This window comes from Bufo gargarizans, chromosome 4 (assembly GCF_014858855.1).
Source record: "Bufo gargarizans isolate SCDJY-AF-19 chromosome 4, ASM1485885v1, whole genome shotgun sequence".
Classification (NCBI taxonomy): domain Eukaryota; kingdom Metazoa; phylum Chordata; class Amphibia; order Anura; family Bufonidae; genus Bufo; species Bufo gargarizans.
In genome coordinates this window covers 422237808-422255045 of record NC_058083.1, presented here as the reverse complement: position 1 = coordinate 422255045, position 17238 = coordinate 422237808, and the positions used below count along the sequence as shown (strand labels likewise).

Here is a 17238-nt window from a genome sequence, read left to right as displayed (position 1 = left end):
GGCGATTACCTTGGGTAGGGTATGATTTTTGCGGGATGAGATGACTGTTATTGGCACTATTTTGGGGTGCGTGTGACTTTTTGATTGCTTGCTATTACACTTTTTGTGATGTAAGGTGGCAAAAAATGGTTTATTTAGCACAGTTTTTATTTTTTTACGGTGTTCATCTGAGGGGTTAGGTCATGTGATATTTTTATAGAGCCGGTCGATATGGACACGGCGATACCTAATATGTATACCATTTTTTACCAATTTTTTTTTTAACTTTTGGTTTATTTTTACTTGAAACTTTAGATTTTTTGGGGGGGAAAACAATCTTTTCACTTAATTTTTTGTCCCACTTTGGGACTTGAACTTTTGAGGGTCTAATCCCCTTTACAATGCATTCCAATACTTCTGTATTGGAATGCATTGGCTGTATGAGTAATACTGTGTGTATTACTCATACAGCTTCCGGCCTGGGCTCCTTAATTGTAAGTAACCGCGCCTTGGGCGCCTTACTTGGCTAATTAACATATATATAAATCATTTTTTAAACTAAATAAAACCACACAGATCTATGGGACAGGTATATTGTGGACATGCTAGCGGAGATCTATCCCTGCATGTCCAGAACTCTATAGGGTAAAACTAGGTGACAGATTCCCTTTAACTGCGGCGGTGCGGGGTTTACAGGACCCGCAGGCATATCGCCTGACAGCCAGCTCCCGCCTGCATAGCAACGAATCGGACGATTATTCGACAACGAATCCTGTTATTGAATATTATCGATAACGTTGATTAATCGTTGCAGCCCTAGCTGTGATGTAAGCACAAGAGCATCCATGTCCGCTGTGCAGTACTCAAGGGCCGTCACTATGAGCATAGGTATGACTTGACTAAAGGGGTCAGCTCTGAACCTGGACATATCTCCCCCCACCCCGACGTGAGCATCGGACCATTTCATTGCTAGTGCTTAGATCGTTTACACTGCTAGGAGGAGGCTTCCGACTAGCAGTGTTCCCGGTGATGTCACTGACACCAGTGGGCGGACTGTAGCGCTGCACTAGGCTGTTTTACAGGCCTGGGCAGTGCTAAAGCCCACCTATTAGTGCCAGTGATGTCGCCAAGCTCACTGCTAGGCTGAAGCCTCCTCCTAGCATACCCATAAAGAGAACCGGTATGTCACCGGTTCTGCCTAAAATGTGCAGGGCAAGGGAGAGCATTGGAGCATTCATGCTCTGATGCTCATATCAGAGGGGCTGCCTGGGTGAAGAAGGGGATATGTCTGGGTTGAGAGCCGAAACCAGACAACCCCTTTAATTGTGACCATAATGCAAATAACCCAGAGCCATTGTTTCCATACTGTTGTTGTAGAAATATTAAAAGTTGTAATCAGCTCGCATCAAAGTTTGTGTAAGTAAAAAGGTAAATCCCTATTCCCTTAGCCCAGTGCTTCTCAATTATTTTCTGTCATGCGCACCCCCCCCCCCCCCCCCCGGAAGAAGAAAACATTTCGCGCCCCCAGCGCGACTGGAAATAGTATCATTTGTCTATAAAATTGTTATAATTAATAAGTACACCACTGCACAACACTGTATCCTTATTAACGTATAAGAGAATAAAGAAAGAAATGTGGATCAATTTACAACAAAAATATTTTTAACCAAAAGGTGTGCTTTTGGTAGGTTTGGAACTAATGGGGATCTGTGGCTGGCACACACCGTTATGGGGGGGGGGTGGGGGATCTGGCTGGCACACACCGTTATGGGGGGGGGGTGGGGGATCTGTGGCTGGCACACACCGTTATGGGGGGGGGTGGGGGATCTGTGGCTGCACACACCGTTATGGGGGGGGGGTGGGGGATCTGTGGCTGGCACACACCGTTATGGGGGGGGGTGGGGGATCTGTGGCTGGCACACACCGTTATGGGGGGGGTGGGGGATCTGTGGCTGGCACACACCGTTATGGGGGGGGTGGGGGATCTGTGGCTGGCACACACCGTTATGGGGGGGGGTGGGGGATCTGTGGCTGGCACACACCGTTAGGGGGGGGGGTGGGGGATCTGTGGCTGGCACACAGTTATGGGGGGGGGGTGGGGGATCTGTGGCTGGCACACACGTTATGGGGGGGGGTGGGGATCTGTGGCTGGCAACACCGTTATGGTGGGGGTGGGGGATCTGTGGCTGGCACACACCGTTATGGGGTGGGGGATCTGTGGCTGGCACACACCGTTATGGGGTGGGGTGGGGGATCTGTGGCTGGCACACACCGTTATGGGGGGGTGGGGGATCTGTGGCTGGCACACACCGTTATGGGGGGGTGGGGGATCTGTGGCTGGCACACCGTTATGGGGGGGGGTGGGGGATCTGTGGCTGGCACACACCGTTATGGGGTGGGGGATCTGTGGCTGGCACACACCGTTAGGGGGTGGGGGATCTGTGGCTGGCACCAACCGTTATGGGGTGGGGGATCTGTGGCTGGCACACACCGTTATGGGGGGGTGGGGGATCTGTGGCTGGCACACCCGTTATGGGGGGGTGGGGGATCTGTGGCTGGCACACCGTTATGGGGGGGGGGGGGATCTGTGGCTGGCACACACCGTTATGGGGGGGTGGGGGGATCTGTGGCTGGCACACACCGTTATGGGGTGGGGGATCTGTGGCTGGCACACACGTTATGGGGTGGGGGATCTGTGGCTGGCACACACGTTATGGGGGGGGGGGATCTGTGGCTGGCACACCGTTATGGGGGGTGGGGGATCTGTGGCTGGCACACACCGTTATGGGGGTGGGGGATCTGTGGCTGGCACACACGTTATGGGGTGGGGGATCTGTGGCTGGCACACACCGTTAGGGGTGGGGGATCTGTGGCTGGCACACACCGTTATGGGGGTGGGGGATCTGTGGCTGGCACACACCGTTATGGGGTGGGGGATCTGTGGCTGGCACACACCGTTATGGGGGTGGGGGATCTGTGGCTGGCACACACCGTTATGGGGGTGGGGGATCTGTGGCTGGCACACACCGTTATGGGGTGGGGGATCTGTGGCTGGCACACACCGTTATGGGGGTGGGGGATCTGTGGCTGGCACACACCGTTATGGGGTGGGGGATCTGTGGCTGGCACACACCGTTATGGGGGGGGGGATCTGTGGCTGGCACACACGTTATGGGGTGGGGGATCTGTGGCTGGCACACCGTTATGGGGGGTGGGGATCTGTGGCTGGCAACACCGTTATGGGGTGGGGGATCTGTGGCTGGCACACACGTTATGGGGTGGGGGATCTGTGGCTGGCACACACCGTTATGGGGTGGGGGATCTGTGGCTGGCACACACCGTTATGGGGGGGTGGGGGATGTGGCTGGCACACACCGTTATGGGGTGGGGGATCTGTGGCTGGCACCACCGTTATGGGGTGGGGGATCTGTGGCTGGCAACACCGTTAGGGGGGTGGGGGATCTGTGGCTGGCACACCGTTATGGGGTGGGGGATCTGTGGCTGGCACACACCGTTATGGGGTGGGGGATCTGTGGCTGGCACACACCGTTATGGGGTGGGGGATCTGTGGCTGGCACACACCGTTATGGGGTGGGGGATCTGTGGCTGGCACACACCGTTATGGGGTGGGGGATCTGTGGCTGGCACACACCGTTATGGGGTGGGGGATCTGTGGCTGGCACACACCGTTATGGGGTGGGGGATCTGTGGCTGGCACACAGTTATGGGGTGGGGGATCTGTGGCTGGCACACACGCCGTTGGGGTGGGGGATCGTGGCTGGCACACACCGTTATGGGGTGGGGGATCTGTGGCTGGCACACACCGTTGGGGTGGGGGTGGGGGATCTGTGGCTGGCACACACCGTTATTGGGGTGGGGGATCTGTGGCTGGCACACACCGTTATGGGGTGGGGGATCTGTGGCTGGCACACACCGTTGTGGGGTGGGGGATCTGTGGCTGGCACACCGTTATGGGGTGGGGGATCTGTGGCTGGCACACACGTTATATGGGGTGGGGGATCTGTGGCTGGCACACACCGTTATGGGGTGGGGGATCTGTGGCTGGCACACACCGTTATGGGGTGGGGGATCTGTGGCTGGCACACACCGTTAGGTGGGGGTGGGGGATCTGTGGCTGGCACACACCGTTATGGGGTGGGGGATCTGTGGCTGGCACACACCGTTATGGGGTGGGGGATCTGTGGCTGGCACACACCGTTATGGGGTGGGGTGGGGATCTGTGGCTGGCACACACCGTTATGGGGTGGGGGTGGGGGATCTGTGGCTGGCACACACCGTTATGGGGGGGGGTGGGGATCTGTGGCTGGCACACACCGTTATGGGGTGGGGGGATCTGTGGCTGGCACACACCGTTATGGGGTGGGGGTGGATCTGTGGCTGGCACACACCGTTATGGGGTGGGGGATCTGTGGCTGGCACACACCGTTATGGGGGGGGGATCTGTGGCTGGCACAACACGTTATGGGGGGGGGATCTGTGGCTGGCACACACCGTTATGGGGGGGGGGATCTGTGGCTGGCACACACCGTTATGGGGGGGGGATCTGTGGCTGGCACCACACCGTTATGGTGGGGGGGATCTGTGGCTGGCACACACCGTTATGGGGGGTGGGGATCTGTGGCTGGCACACACCGTTATGGGGGGGGGGATCTGTGGCTGGCACACACCGTTATGGGGGGGGGTGGGGGGGGATCTGTGGCTGGCACACACCGTTATGGGGGAGGGGGAATCTGGGCTGGCACACACCGTTATGGGGGGGGGGATCTGTGGCTGGCACACACGTATGGGGTGGGGGATCTGTGGCTGGCACACAACGTTTATGGGGTGAGGTGGGGGGATCTGTGGCTGGCACACACTTTATGGGGTGGGGGATTCTGTGGTGGCACACAACGTTATGGGGTGGTGGATCTGTGGCTGGGCACACACCGTTATGGGGTGGTGGATGTGGCTGGCACACCACCGTTATGGGGTGGGGGAATCTGTGGCTGGACACCAACGTATGGGGGGTGGGGGGAATCTGTGGCTGGCACACCCACCGTTATGGGGTGGGGTCTGTGGCTGGCACAACACCGGTTATGGGGGGGGGGGATCTGTGGGCTGGCACACACCGTTATGGGTGAGGGGATCTGTGGCTGGCACACACCGTTATGGGGGTGGGGGATCTGTGGCTGGCACACACCGTTATGGGGTGGGGGATCTGTGGCTGGCACACACCGTATGGGGTGGGGATCTGTGGCTGGCACCACACCGTTATGGGGTGGGGGATCTGTGGCTGGCACACACGTTATGGGTGGGGGATCTGTGGCTGGCACACACCGTTATGGGGTGGGGGATCTGTGGCTGGCACACACCGTTATGGGGTGGGGGATCTGTGGCTGGCACACACCGTTATGGGGTGGGGGATCTGTGGCTGGCACACACCGTTATGGGGTGGGGGATCTGTGGCTGGCACACACCGTTATGGGTGGGGGATCTGTGGCTGGCACACACCGTTATGGGGTGGGGGATCTGTGGCTGGCACACACCGTTATGGGGTGGGGGATCTGTGGCTGGCACACACCGTTATGGGGTGGGGGATCTGTGGCTGGCACACACCGTTATGGGGTGGGGGATCTGTGGCTGGCACACACCGTTATGGGGTGGGGGATCTGTGGCTGGCACACACCGTTATGGGGTGGGGGATCTGTGGCTGGCACACACCGTTATGGGGTGGGGGATCTGTGGCTGGCACACACCGTTATGGGGTGGGGGATCTGTGGCTGGCACACACCGTTTATGGGGTGGGGGATCTGTGGCTGGCACACACCGTTATGGGGTGGGGGATCTGTGGCTGGCACACACCCGTTATGGGGTGGGGATCTGTGGGTGGCACACACGTTATGGGGTGGGGGATCTGTGGCTGGCACACACCGTTATGGGGTGGGGGATCTGTGTGCTGGCACACACCGTTATGGGGTGGGGGATCCTGTGGCTGCACACACCGTTAGGGGTGTGGGGATCTGTGGCTGGCACACCACCGCCCTATGGTGGTGGGGGATTCTGTGGCTGGCACACACCGTTATGGGGGTGGGGATCTGTGGCTGGCACACACCGTTATGGGGTGGGGGATCGTGGCTGCACACACCGTTATGGGGTGGGGGATCTGTGGCTGGCACCACACCGTTATGGGGTGGGGGATCTGTGGCTGGCACACACCGTTATGGGGTGGGGGATCTGTGGCTGGCACACACCGTTATGGGGTGGGGGATCTGTGGCTGGCCCAACCCGTTAATGGGTGTGGGGATCTGTGGCTGGCACACACCGTTATGGGGTGGGGGATCTGTGGCTGGCACACACCGTTATGGGGTGGGGGATCTGTGGCTTGGCACACACCGGTTATGGGGTGGGGGATCTGTGGCTGGCACACACCGTTATGGGGTGGGGGATCTGTGGCTGGCACACACCGTTATGGGGTGGGGGATCTGTGGCTGGCACACCCGTTATGGGGTGGGGGATCTGTGGCTGGCAACACACCGTTATGGGGTGGGGGATCTGTGGCTGGCACACACCCGTTATGGGGTGGGGGATCTGTGGCTGGCACACACCGTTATGGGGTGGGGGATCTGTGGCTGGCACACACCGTTATGGGGTGGGGGATCTGTGGCTGGCACACACCGTTATGGGGTGGGGATCTGTGGCTGGCACACCGTTCTGGGGGGGGGGATCTGTGGCTGGCACACACCGTTATGGGTGGGGGATCTGTGGCGGCACACACCGTTATGGGGTGGGGGGATTCTGTGGCTGGCACACCACCGTTATGGGGTGGGGGATCTGTGGCTGGCACACACCGTTAGGGGGTGGGGGATCTGTGGCTGGCACACACCGTTATGGGGTGGGGGATCTGTGGCTGGCACACACCGTTATGGGGTGGGGGATCTGTGGCTGGCGTTATGGGGTGGGGGATCTGTGGCTGGCACCACACGTTATGGGGTGGGGGATCTGTGGCTGGCACACACCGTTATGGGGTGGGGGATCTGTGGCTGGCACACACCGTTATGGGGTGGGGGATCTGTGGCTGGCACACACCGTTATGGGGTGGGGGATCTGTGGCTGGCACACACCGTTATGGGGTGGGGGATCTGTGGCTGGCACACACCGTTATGGGGTGGGGGATCTGTGGCTGGCACACACCGTTATGGGGTGGGGGATCTGTGGCTGGCACACACCGTTATGGGGTGGGGGATCTGTGGCTGGCACACACCGTTATGGGGTGGGGGATCTGTGGCTGGCACACACCGTTATGGGGTGGGGGATCTGTGGCTGGCACACACCGTTATGGGGTGGGGGATCTGTGGCTGGCACACACCGTTATGGGGTGGGGGATCTGTGGCTGGCACACACCGTTATGGGGTGGGGGATCTGTGGCTGGCACACACCGTTTATGGGGTGGGGGGATCTGTGGCTGGCACACACCGTTATGGGGTGGGGGATCTGTGGCTGGCACACACCGTTATGGGGTGGGGGATCTGTGGCTGGCACACACCGTTATGGGGTGGGGGATCTGTGGCTGGCACACACCGTTATGGGGTGGGGGATCTGTGGCTGGCACACACCGTTATGGGGGTGGGGGATCTGTGGCTGGCACACACCGTTATGGGGTGGGGGATCTGTGGCTGGCACACACCGTTATGGGGGTGGGGGATCTGTGGCTGGCACACACCGTTATGGGGTGGGGGATCTGTGGCTGGCACACACCGTTATGGGGTGGGGGATCTGTGGCTGGCACACACCGTTATGGGGTGGGGGATCTGTGGCTGGCACACACGTTATGGGGTGGGGGATCTGTGGCTGGCACACACCGTTATGGGGTGGGGGATCTGTGGCTGGCCACACCGTTATGGGGTGGGGGATCTGTGGCTGGCACACACCGTTATGGGGTGGGGGATCTGTGGCTGGCACACACCGTTATGGGGTGGGGGATCTGTGGCTGGCACACACCGTTATGGGTGGGGGATCTGTGGCTGGCACACACCGTTATGGGGTGGGGATCTGTGGCTGGCACACACCGTTATGGGGTGGGGGATCTGTGGCTGGCACACACCGTTATGGGGTGGGGGATCTGTGGCTGGCACACACCGTTATGGGGTGGGGGATCTGTGGCTGGCACACACCGTTATGGGGTGGGGGATCTGTGGCTGGCACACACCGTTATGGGGTGGGGGATCTGTGGCTGGCACACACCGTTATGGGGTGGGGGATCTGTGGCTGGCACACACCGTTATGGGGTGGGGGATCTGTGGCTGGCACACACCGTTATGGGGTGGGGGATCTGTGGCTGGCACACACCGTTATGGGGTGGGGGATCTGTGGCTGGCACACACCGTTATGGGGTGGGGGATCTGTGGCTGGCACACACCGTTATGGGGTGGGGGATCTGTGGCTGGCACACACCGTTATGGGGTGGGGATCTGTGGCTGGCACACACCGTTATGGGGTGGGGGATCTGTGGCTGGCACACACCGTTATGGGGTGGGGGATCTGTGGCTGGCACACACCGTTATGGGGTGGGGGATCTGTGGCTGGCACACACCGTTATGGGGTGGGGGATCTGTGGCTGGCACACACCGTTATGGGGTGGGGGATCTGTGGCTGGCACACACCGTTATGGGGTGGGGGATCTGTGGCTGGCACACACCGTTATGGGGTGGGGGATCTGTGGCTGGCACACACCGTTATGGGGTGGGGGATCTGTGGCTGGCACACACCGTTATGGGGTGGGGGATCTGTGGCTGGCACACACCGTTATGGGGTGGGGGATCTGTGGCTGGCACACACCGTTATGGGGTGGGGGATCTGTGGCTGGCACACACCGTTATGGGGTGGGGGATCTGTGGCTGGCACACACCGTTATGGGGTGGGGGATCTGTGGCTGGCACACACCGTTATGGGGTGGGGGATCTGTGGCTGGCACACACCGTTATGGGGTGGGGGATCTGTGGCTGGCACACACCGTTATGGGGTGGGGGATCTGTGGCTGGCACACACCGTTATGGGGTGGGGGATCTGTGGCTGGCACACACCGTTATGGGGTGGGGGATCTGTGGCTGGCACACACCGTTATGGGGTGGGGATCTGTGGCTGGCACACACCGTTATGGGGTGGGGGATCTGTGGCTGGCACACACCGTTATGGGGTGGGGGATCTGTGGCTGGCACACACCGTTATGGGGTGGGGGATCTGTGGCTGGCACACACCGTTATGGGGTGGGGGATCTGTGGCTGGCACACACCGTTATGGGTGGGGGATCTGTGGCTGGCACACACCGTTATGGGGTGGGGGATCTGTGGCTGGCACACACCGTTATGGGGTGGGGGATCTGTGGCTGGCACACACCGTTATGGGGTGGGGGATCTGTGCTGGCACACACCGTTATGGGGTGGGGGATCTGTGGCTGGCACACACCGTTATGGGTGGGGGATCTGTGGCTGGCACACACCGTTATGGGGTGGGGATCTGTGGCTGGCACACACCGTTATGGGGTGGGGGATCTGTGGCTGGCACACACCGTTATGGGGTGGGGGATCTGTGGCTGGCACACACCGTTATGGGGTGGGGGATCTGTGGCTGGCACACACCGTTATGGGGTGGGGGATCTGTGGCTGGCACACACCGTTATGGGGTGGGGGATCTGTGGCTGGCACACACCGTTATGGGGTGGGGGATCTGTGGCTGGCACACACCGTTATGGGGTGGGGGATCTGTGGCTGGCACACACCGTTATGGGGTGGGGGATCTGTGGCTGGCACACACCGTTATGGGGTGGGGGATCTGTGGCTGGCACACACCGTTATGGGGTGGGGGATCTGTGGCTGGCACACACCGTTATGGGGTGGGGGATCTGTGGCTGGCACACACCGTTATGGGGTGGGGGATCTGTGGCTGGCACACACCGTTATGGGGTGGGGGATCTGTGGCTGGCACACACCGTTATGGGGTGGGGGATCTGTGGCTGGCACACACCGTTATGGGGTGGGGGATCTGTGGCTGGCACACACCGTTATGGGGTGGGGGATCTGTGGCTGGCACACACCGTTATGGGGTGGGGGATCTGTGGCTGGCACACACCGTTATGGGGTGGGGGATCTGTGGCTGGCACACACCGTTATGGGGTGGGGGATCTGTGGCTGGCACACACCGTTATGGGGTGGGGGATCTGTGGCTGGCACACACCGTTATGGGGTGGGGATCTGTGGCTGGCACACACCGTTATGGGGTGGGGGATCTGTGGCTGGCACACACCGTTATGGGGTGGGGGATCTGTGGCTGGCACACACCGTTATGGGGTGGGGGATCTGTGGCTGGCACACACCGTTATGGGGTGGGGGATCTGTGGCTGGCACACACCGTTATGGGGTGGGGGATCTGTGGCTGGCACACACCGTTATGGGGTGGGGGATCTGTGGCTGGCACACACCGTTATGGGGTGGGGGATCTGTGGCTGGCACACACCGTTATGGGGTGGGGGATCTGTGGCTGGCACACACCGTTATGGGGTGGGGGATCTGTGGCTGGCACACACCGTTATGGGGTGGGGGATCTGTGGCTGGCACACACCGTTATGGGGTGGGGATCTGTGGCTGGCACACACCGTTATGGGGTGGGGGATCTGTGGCTGGCACACACCGTTATGGGGTGGGGGATCTGTGGCTGGCACACACCGTTATGGGGTGGGGGATCTGTGGCTGGCACACACCGTTATGGGGTGGGGGATCTGTGGCTGGCACACACCGTTATGGGTGGGGGATCTGTGGCTGGCACACACCGTTATGGGGTGGGGGATCTGTGGCTGGCACACACCGTTATGGGGTGGGGGATCTGTGGCTGGCACACACCGTTATGGGGTGGGGGATCTGTGGCTGGCACACACCGTTATGGGGTGGGGGATCTGTGGCTGGCACACACCGTTATGGGGTGGGGGATCTGTGGCTGGCACACACCGTTATGGGGTGGGGGATCTGTGGCTGGCACACACCGTTATGGGGTGGGGGATCTGTGGCTGGCACACACCGTTATGGGGTGGGGGATCTGTGGCTGGCACACACCGTTATGGGGTGGGGGATCTGTGGCTGGCACACACCGTTATGGGGTGGGGGATCTGTGGCTGGCACACACCGTTATGGGGTGGGGGATCTGTGGCTGGCACACACCGTTATGGGGTGGGGGATCTGTGGCTGGCACACACCGTTATGGGGTGGGGGATCTGTGGCTGGCACACACCGTTAGGGGTGGGGATCTTGGCTGGGCACACACCGTTATGGGGTGGGGGATCTGTGGCTGGCACACACCGTTATGGGGTGGGGGATCTGTGGCTGGCACACACCGTTATGGGGTGGGGGATCTGTGGCTGGCACACACCGTTATGGGGTGGGGGATCTGTGGCTGGCACACACCGTTATGGGGTGGGGGATCTGTGGCTGGCACACACCGTTATGGGGTGGGGGATCTGTGGCTGGCACACACCGTTATGGGGTGGGGGATCTGTGGCTGGCACACACCGTTATGGGGTGGGGGATCTGTGGCTGGCACACACCGTTATGGGGTGGGGGATCTGTGGCTGGCACACACCGTTATGGGGTGGGGGATCTGTGGCTGGCACACACCGTTATGGGGTGGGGGATCTGTGGCTGGCACACACCGTTATGGGGTGGGGGATCTGTGGCTGGCACACACCGTTATGGGGTGGGGGATCTGTGGCTGGCACACACCGTTATGGGGTGGGGGATCTGTGGCTGGCACACACCGTTATGGGGTGGGGGATCTGTGGCTGGCACACACCGTTATGGGGTGGGGGATCTGTGGCTGGCACACACCGTTATGGGGTGGGGGATCTGTGGCTGGCACACACCGTTATGGGGTGGGGGATCTGTGGCTGGCACACACCGTTATGGGGTGGGGGATCTGTGGCTGGCACACACCGTTATGGGGTGGGGGATCTGTGGCTGGCACACACCGTTATGGGGTGGGGGATCTGTGGCTGGCACACACCGTTATGGGGTGGGGGATCTGTGGCTGGCACACACCGTTATGGGGTGGGGGATCTGTGGCTGGCACACACCGTTATGGGGTGGGGGATCTGTGGCTGGCACACACCGTTATGGGGTGGGGGATCTGTGGCTGGCACACACCGTTATGGGGTGGGGGATCTGTGGCTGGCACACACCGTTATGGGGTGGGGGATCTGTGGCTGGCACACACCGTTATGGGGTGGGGGATCTGTGGCTGGCACACACCGTTATGGGGTGGGGGATCTGTGGCTGGCACACACCGTTATGGGGTGGGGGATCTGTGGCTGGCACACACCGTTATGGGGTGGGGGATCTGTGGCTGGCACACACCGTTATGGGGTGGGGGATCTGTGGCTGGCACACACCGTTATGGGGTGGGGGATCTGTGGCTGGCACACACCGTTATGGGGTGGGGGATCTGTGGCTGGCACACACCGTTATGGGGTGGGGGATCTGTGGCTGGCACACACCGTTATGGGGTGGGGGATCTGTGGCTGGCACACACCGTTATGGGTGGGGGATCTGTGGCTGGCACACACCGTTATGGGGTGGGGGATCTGTGGCTGGCACACACCGTTATGGGGTGGGGGATCTGTGGCTGGCACACACCGTTATGGGGTGGGGGATCTGTGGCTGGCACACACCGTTATGGGGTGGGGGATCTGTGGCTGGCACACACCGTTATGGGGTGGGGGATCTGTGGCTGGCACACACCGTTATGGGGTGGGGGATCTGTGGCTGGCACACACCGTTATGGGGTGGGGGATCTGTGGCTGGCACACACCGTTATGGGGTGGGGGATCTGTGGCTGGCACACACCGTTATGGGGTGGGGGATCTGTGGCTGGCACACACCGTTATGGGGTGGGGGATCTGTGGCTGGCACACACCGTTATGGGGTGGGGGATCTGTGGCTGGCACACACCGTTATGGGGTGGGGGATCTGTGGCTGGCACACACCGTTATGGGGTGGGGGATCTGTGGCTGGCACACACCGTTATGGGGTGGGGGATCTGTGGCTGGCACACACCGTTATGGGGTGGGGGATCTGTGGCTGGCACACACCGTTATGGGGTGGGGGATCTGTGGCTGGCACACACCGTTATGGGGTGGGGGATCTGTGGCTGGCACACACTGTTATGGGGTGGGGGATCTGTGGCTGGCACTGTTATATATGTGCCATCCACAGACCCCCCACCCCATAACAGTGGCATCCACAGACCTCCCCACCCTTAACAGTGGCATCCACGGATCAGCCTAAACCCCCCCCCCCCCCAGTATTCAAATATAAAATGTCTTATTCAATTAAAATGTATTAGATATGCCCCCTCACTCCTAAATTCCTAATAGTACCTTACATCCTATTCCTAGGTTCTGTACAATTGCGGCAGGCCGGCGCGTCACTCACTGACGTCCCTTGCCTGCGCCACCTGCTTCATTCATAAAGTAGGCGGCGCAGGCACGTGACACCAGGGAGTTACACTGCCGCCCGCCCGACCTGCCGGCATTACAGAACCTAGGAATAGGATGTAAGGTACTAGGAATTTAGGAGTGAGGGGGCATATCTAATACATTTTAATTGAATAAGATATTTTATATTGCTATACCGGATCGGCGGGGCGGGGCTATAGTACACTGACGGCACCGCCCCGCCGCTATTCCCGGCCCCCAGCTCCTCCTCCCAGTCCCTCAGCGCCTGCGCCGGCCTCTAATCAGAGGAAGGGAGATGAGCGCTTCCACAATGGAAGCGCTCATCTCCCTGCCGCATATTACATTTTACGCCCCCCTTTATGGAGCCTGGCGCCCCCCCTGGGGGGCGCACCCCACTATTTGAGAAACACTGCCTTAGCCGCAGTCAGAGACAGACCCAAGTGTTACCATATTGAATATATTCTTGCTGAGCACTCCCCTCCGCCCTGCTCAGTCTGTGTCTTATTTACTAACAAAAGGTGTTAAAGGGGCTGGCCCAAGACAAGGACACAGGAAGTGATGACATAGGAAGACAAGACACCATCATTTAGAATAACCTAGCTAGCTAACAATCACATGTATACTAACTTTATCCATCCTTGCTCAGTGATCAATGCCAGATAAAATTACTATGCTCCTCATGCAGGTTTATTTACAGGACAACGTCATTATCTCCAGCGGCTGATCAGGCAACAAACGCACGTTTCTTTCATATATTGTTCTCTTAACAAATGCATCCACGCCAATAAATCCGCTTCTTGCGCGGGGGCCCTAGCCGGCGTCCATACATCAGCCAACAAAACACTGTTCTGCTGAACACATCAGTCTCCCCCCGGCCCACAGCCCAGTGCTTAGCACATGGACCATTCACCGATGGAGACCCCTGCGCCCAGAAGCTGTGACAGGACATACACGGGGAGATATCCACTCCAATGGTTTACCCTGACACTGAGAGACATGGTGACAATACATTAAATACACATCCTAATAAAATTTCCACAACACTGTGGAGGTGTACAATGTAGTACGTCATCCCCAAGGTGTATCCAGGAGTTTAGGAACGCTGCTGCCTGCTCACCAAGCACAGTGCCGTACACTCTATAGCGGCTGTACTTGCCATCACGCTCAGCGCCATTCGCTTCCATCTCGGCTAGGAAAAGCAGGGAGAAGGCCACGGTGCTCACAGAAGCGCCAATGCCTTCTCAAACAGCCAATCTGCGGGGGTCCCAGGTGTCAGACCCCCACCTATCAGATACTGATTCGATAGGTGGGGGTACCTATCCGGGTCATCAGCGTAAGGATCTCAGAAAACCACAAAGCCATTCATGTAATCACTTTGACTTCTGCCTGGGGAACCAAGAGACAAAAGGGGCAGCCACCAGTCACCACATCCTCCGGGGACACACTCATCAAGTGCCCATGACTGGCAGCATACACCAGCCAAAGACCCTGACCTGGCAACCCATTAACTCTCTATGTACCAGACAAGATTAGGAGCACAGGGTCAGTCTAATATATAGGGAAACGATACTAAACTATCCCATATTGTTTCCAAATAAGGGAGGGGATTGATCTGGAAACTGCCAAATATCCCCCAAGATGCAGTGCGGCACGGTGCCTGTATACATGGTGTGCACTCGTACTCACCATATCATACACGTTCAGTATCACCGGCTGGTTGGCCATGTCTCCTCATGTAACCGGGGCTCAGCCTCCAGGACAGCACGCCGAGGACCACCTGCAGCCCTTTACAGCGGGGACCAAAAAGCTACGCGGGTCATGACCGGGCGGCGGACGGGCTCTATAGAGAACAGCGCTGGCGGAAGCGGCTGTGCAGCGCCCAGTGTAAGCCGCATCCTCCCTCTGTACCTCACTCCAGTTCCCGTTATAGAAACATGACTGGGATTAAAACAATGATACGTCAAAGTAGTTCCGGCGCAGCTGCTGCTGCTTCTCCTTCCGCCGCTTTAACCGACCGTAGTGTTAACACAGGCTACAGCAGCGATGACCACTTACGGAAGCCGCGGAGGTACATATCATGGGAATTGAGCGGCGCTGCCGCTGACAGGATGACCCGATGATAGGAGAGTGACGTCACTAAGTGGGCGGGGCAGCAAGCAGCTTCTTACAGTGGGCTGTGTAAGGCGCGGTCTTCAATGGTCATGCTGGTGTTCTAGGGCCTGCCCATCTGTGACTATCCATAGCCTGGCCAGAATATCGCTAACGTTACGCGTTTCGGTTATGTTCACACTTGTCAGATGGAGCCTTATTCTCTCAGGTAGAAATGATGCTCTCTCTCATGAGTCTGCACACAAAATAGGATAGGAAAAAATCGAATCACCCATTAGTGTCTGTGATTTTAATATAGCTCTACTGGGGAAGAATCATGTGAAATGTATACTCGTGTATTCCGCTTGTAATCTGGGAGGATTGCTTCAGCAAAGGAAGGCTTACAGCCAAGCAGAGGGCGCACCCTTTAAAGGGTGTGTTCAGGGTTGAAATCCACTGCAGAAAAATCTGTAGCTAAAAACAGGTCCTTTTTGTTTAAATATTTTTAATTTGGTGGAGTTCTTACAAGCATTTTTTGAGTTAGGTTTTTCTGCTTCCCCATTGACTTTTATGGTATCCGCAATCAACTCTGTTTCCTGGAAGTAACATTTAATTTCTCAAGTGTTCTTCAAACCAGCTACTGAAAAAAACAATATTACACGGTGTGCACAAGCCATAGTGTCACATGTGTCAGCCATAACTATACTAAGGGCTCTTTCACACCTGCGTTCTTTTCTTCCGGCATAGAGTTCCGTCGTCGGGGCTCTATGCCGGAAGAATACTGATCAGGATTATCCTAATGCATTCTGAATGGAGAGAAATCCGTTCAGGATGCATCAGGATGTCTTCCGTTCCGGAACGGAACGTTTTTTGGCCGCAGCAAATAGCGCAGCATGCTGCGCTTTTTCCTCCGGCCAAAAATACGGAACACTTGCCGCAAGGCCTGATCCGGAATGAATGCCCATTGAAAGGCATTAATCCGGATCTGGCCTTAAGCTAAACGTCGTTTCGGCGCATTGCCGGATGCGACGTTTAGCTTTTTCTGAATGGTTACCATGGCTGCCGGGACGCTAAAGTCCTGGCAGCCATGGTAAAGTGTAGTGGGGAGCGGGGAGCAGCATACTTACCATCCGTGCGGCTCCCGGGGCGCTCCAGAGTGACGTCAGGGCGCCCCACGCACATGGATGACGTGATCGCATGGCACATCATCCATGCGCATGGGGCGCTCTGACGTCATTCTGGAGCGCCCCGGGAGCCGCACGGACTGGTAAGTATGCCGCTCCCCTGCTCCTACTATGGCAACCAGGACTTTAATAGCGTCCTGGGTGTCATAGTAACACTGAACGCATTTTGAAGACGGATCCGTCTTCAAATGCTTTCAGTACACTTGCGTTTTTCCGGATCCGGCGTGTAATTCCGGCAAGTGGAGTACACGCCGGATCCAGACAACGCAAGTGTGAAAGAGGCCTAATATAAATAATACATACCCATTGTGGGGGTTCGCTCTGATAGGCAGGTTAGCGGACGCAGTATAGAGGTAACAACAAAGTCTTGAAATTAAACAGTTCAGTGTTTATTCACACATTAAGTGACGAAACAAAAAGTCAGTTTCAAGGAAAACAGTCACCTTATGATTCTGGTGTTCGCTCACACCATGCGGCAAAGAAGTCCTTGGA

General features: G+C 58.3%; 1 protein-coding gene across 1 annotated transcript in view; it reads right to left on the bottom strand.

The window, feature by feature from the left end:
• Window positions 1-15984, bottom strand: part of DESI2 (desumoylating isopeptidase 2) — a 48775-nt gene extending 32791 nt beyond the window's left edge. The window contains exon 1 of the mRNA XM_044290626.1: window positions 15161-15984. Coding sequence (XP_044146561.1) covers window positions 15161-15199 — 39 coding nt within the window. The 5' untranslated portion in view covers window positions 15200-15984. The remainder of the gene's footprint in view (window positions 1-15160) is intronic.
• Window positions 15985-17238: the final 1254 nt, after the last annotated feature.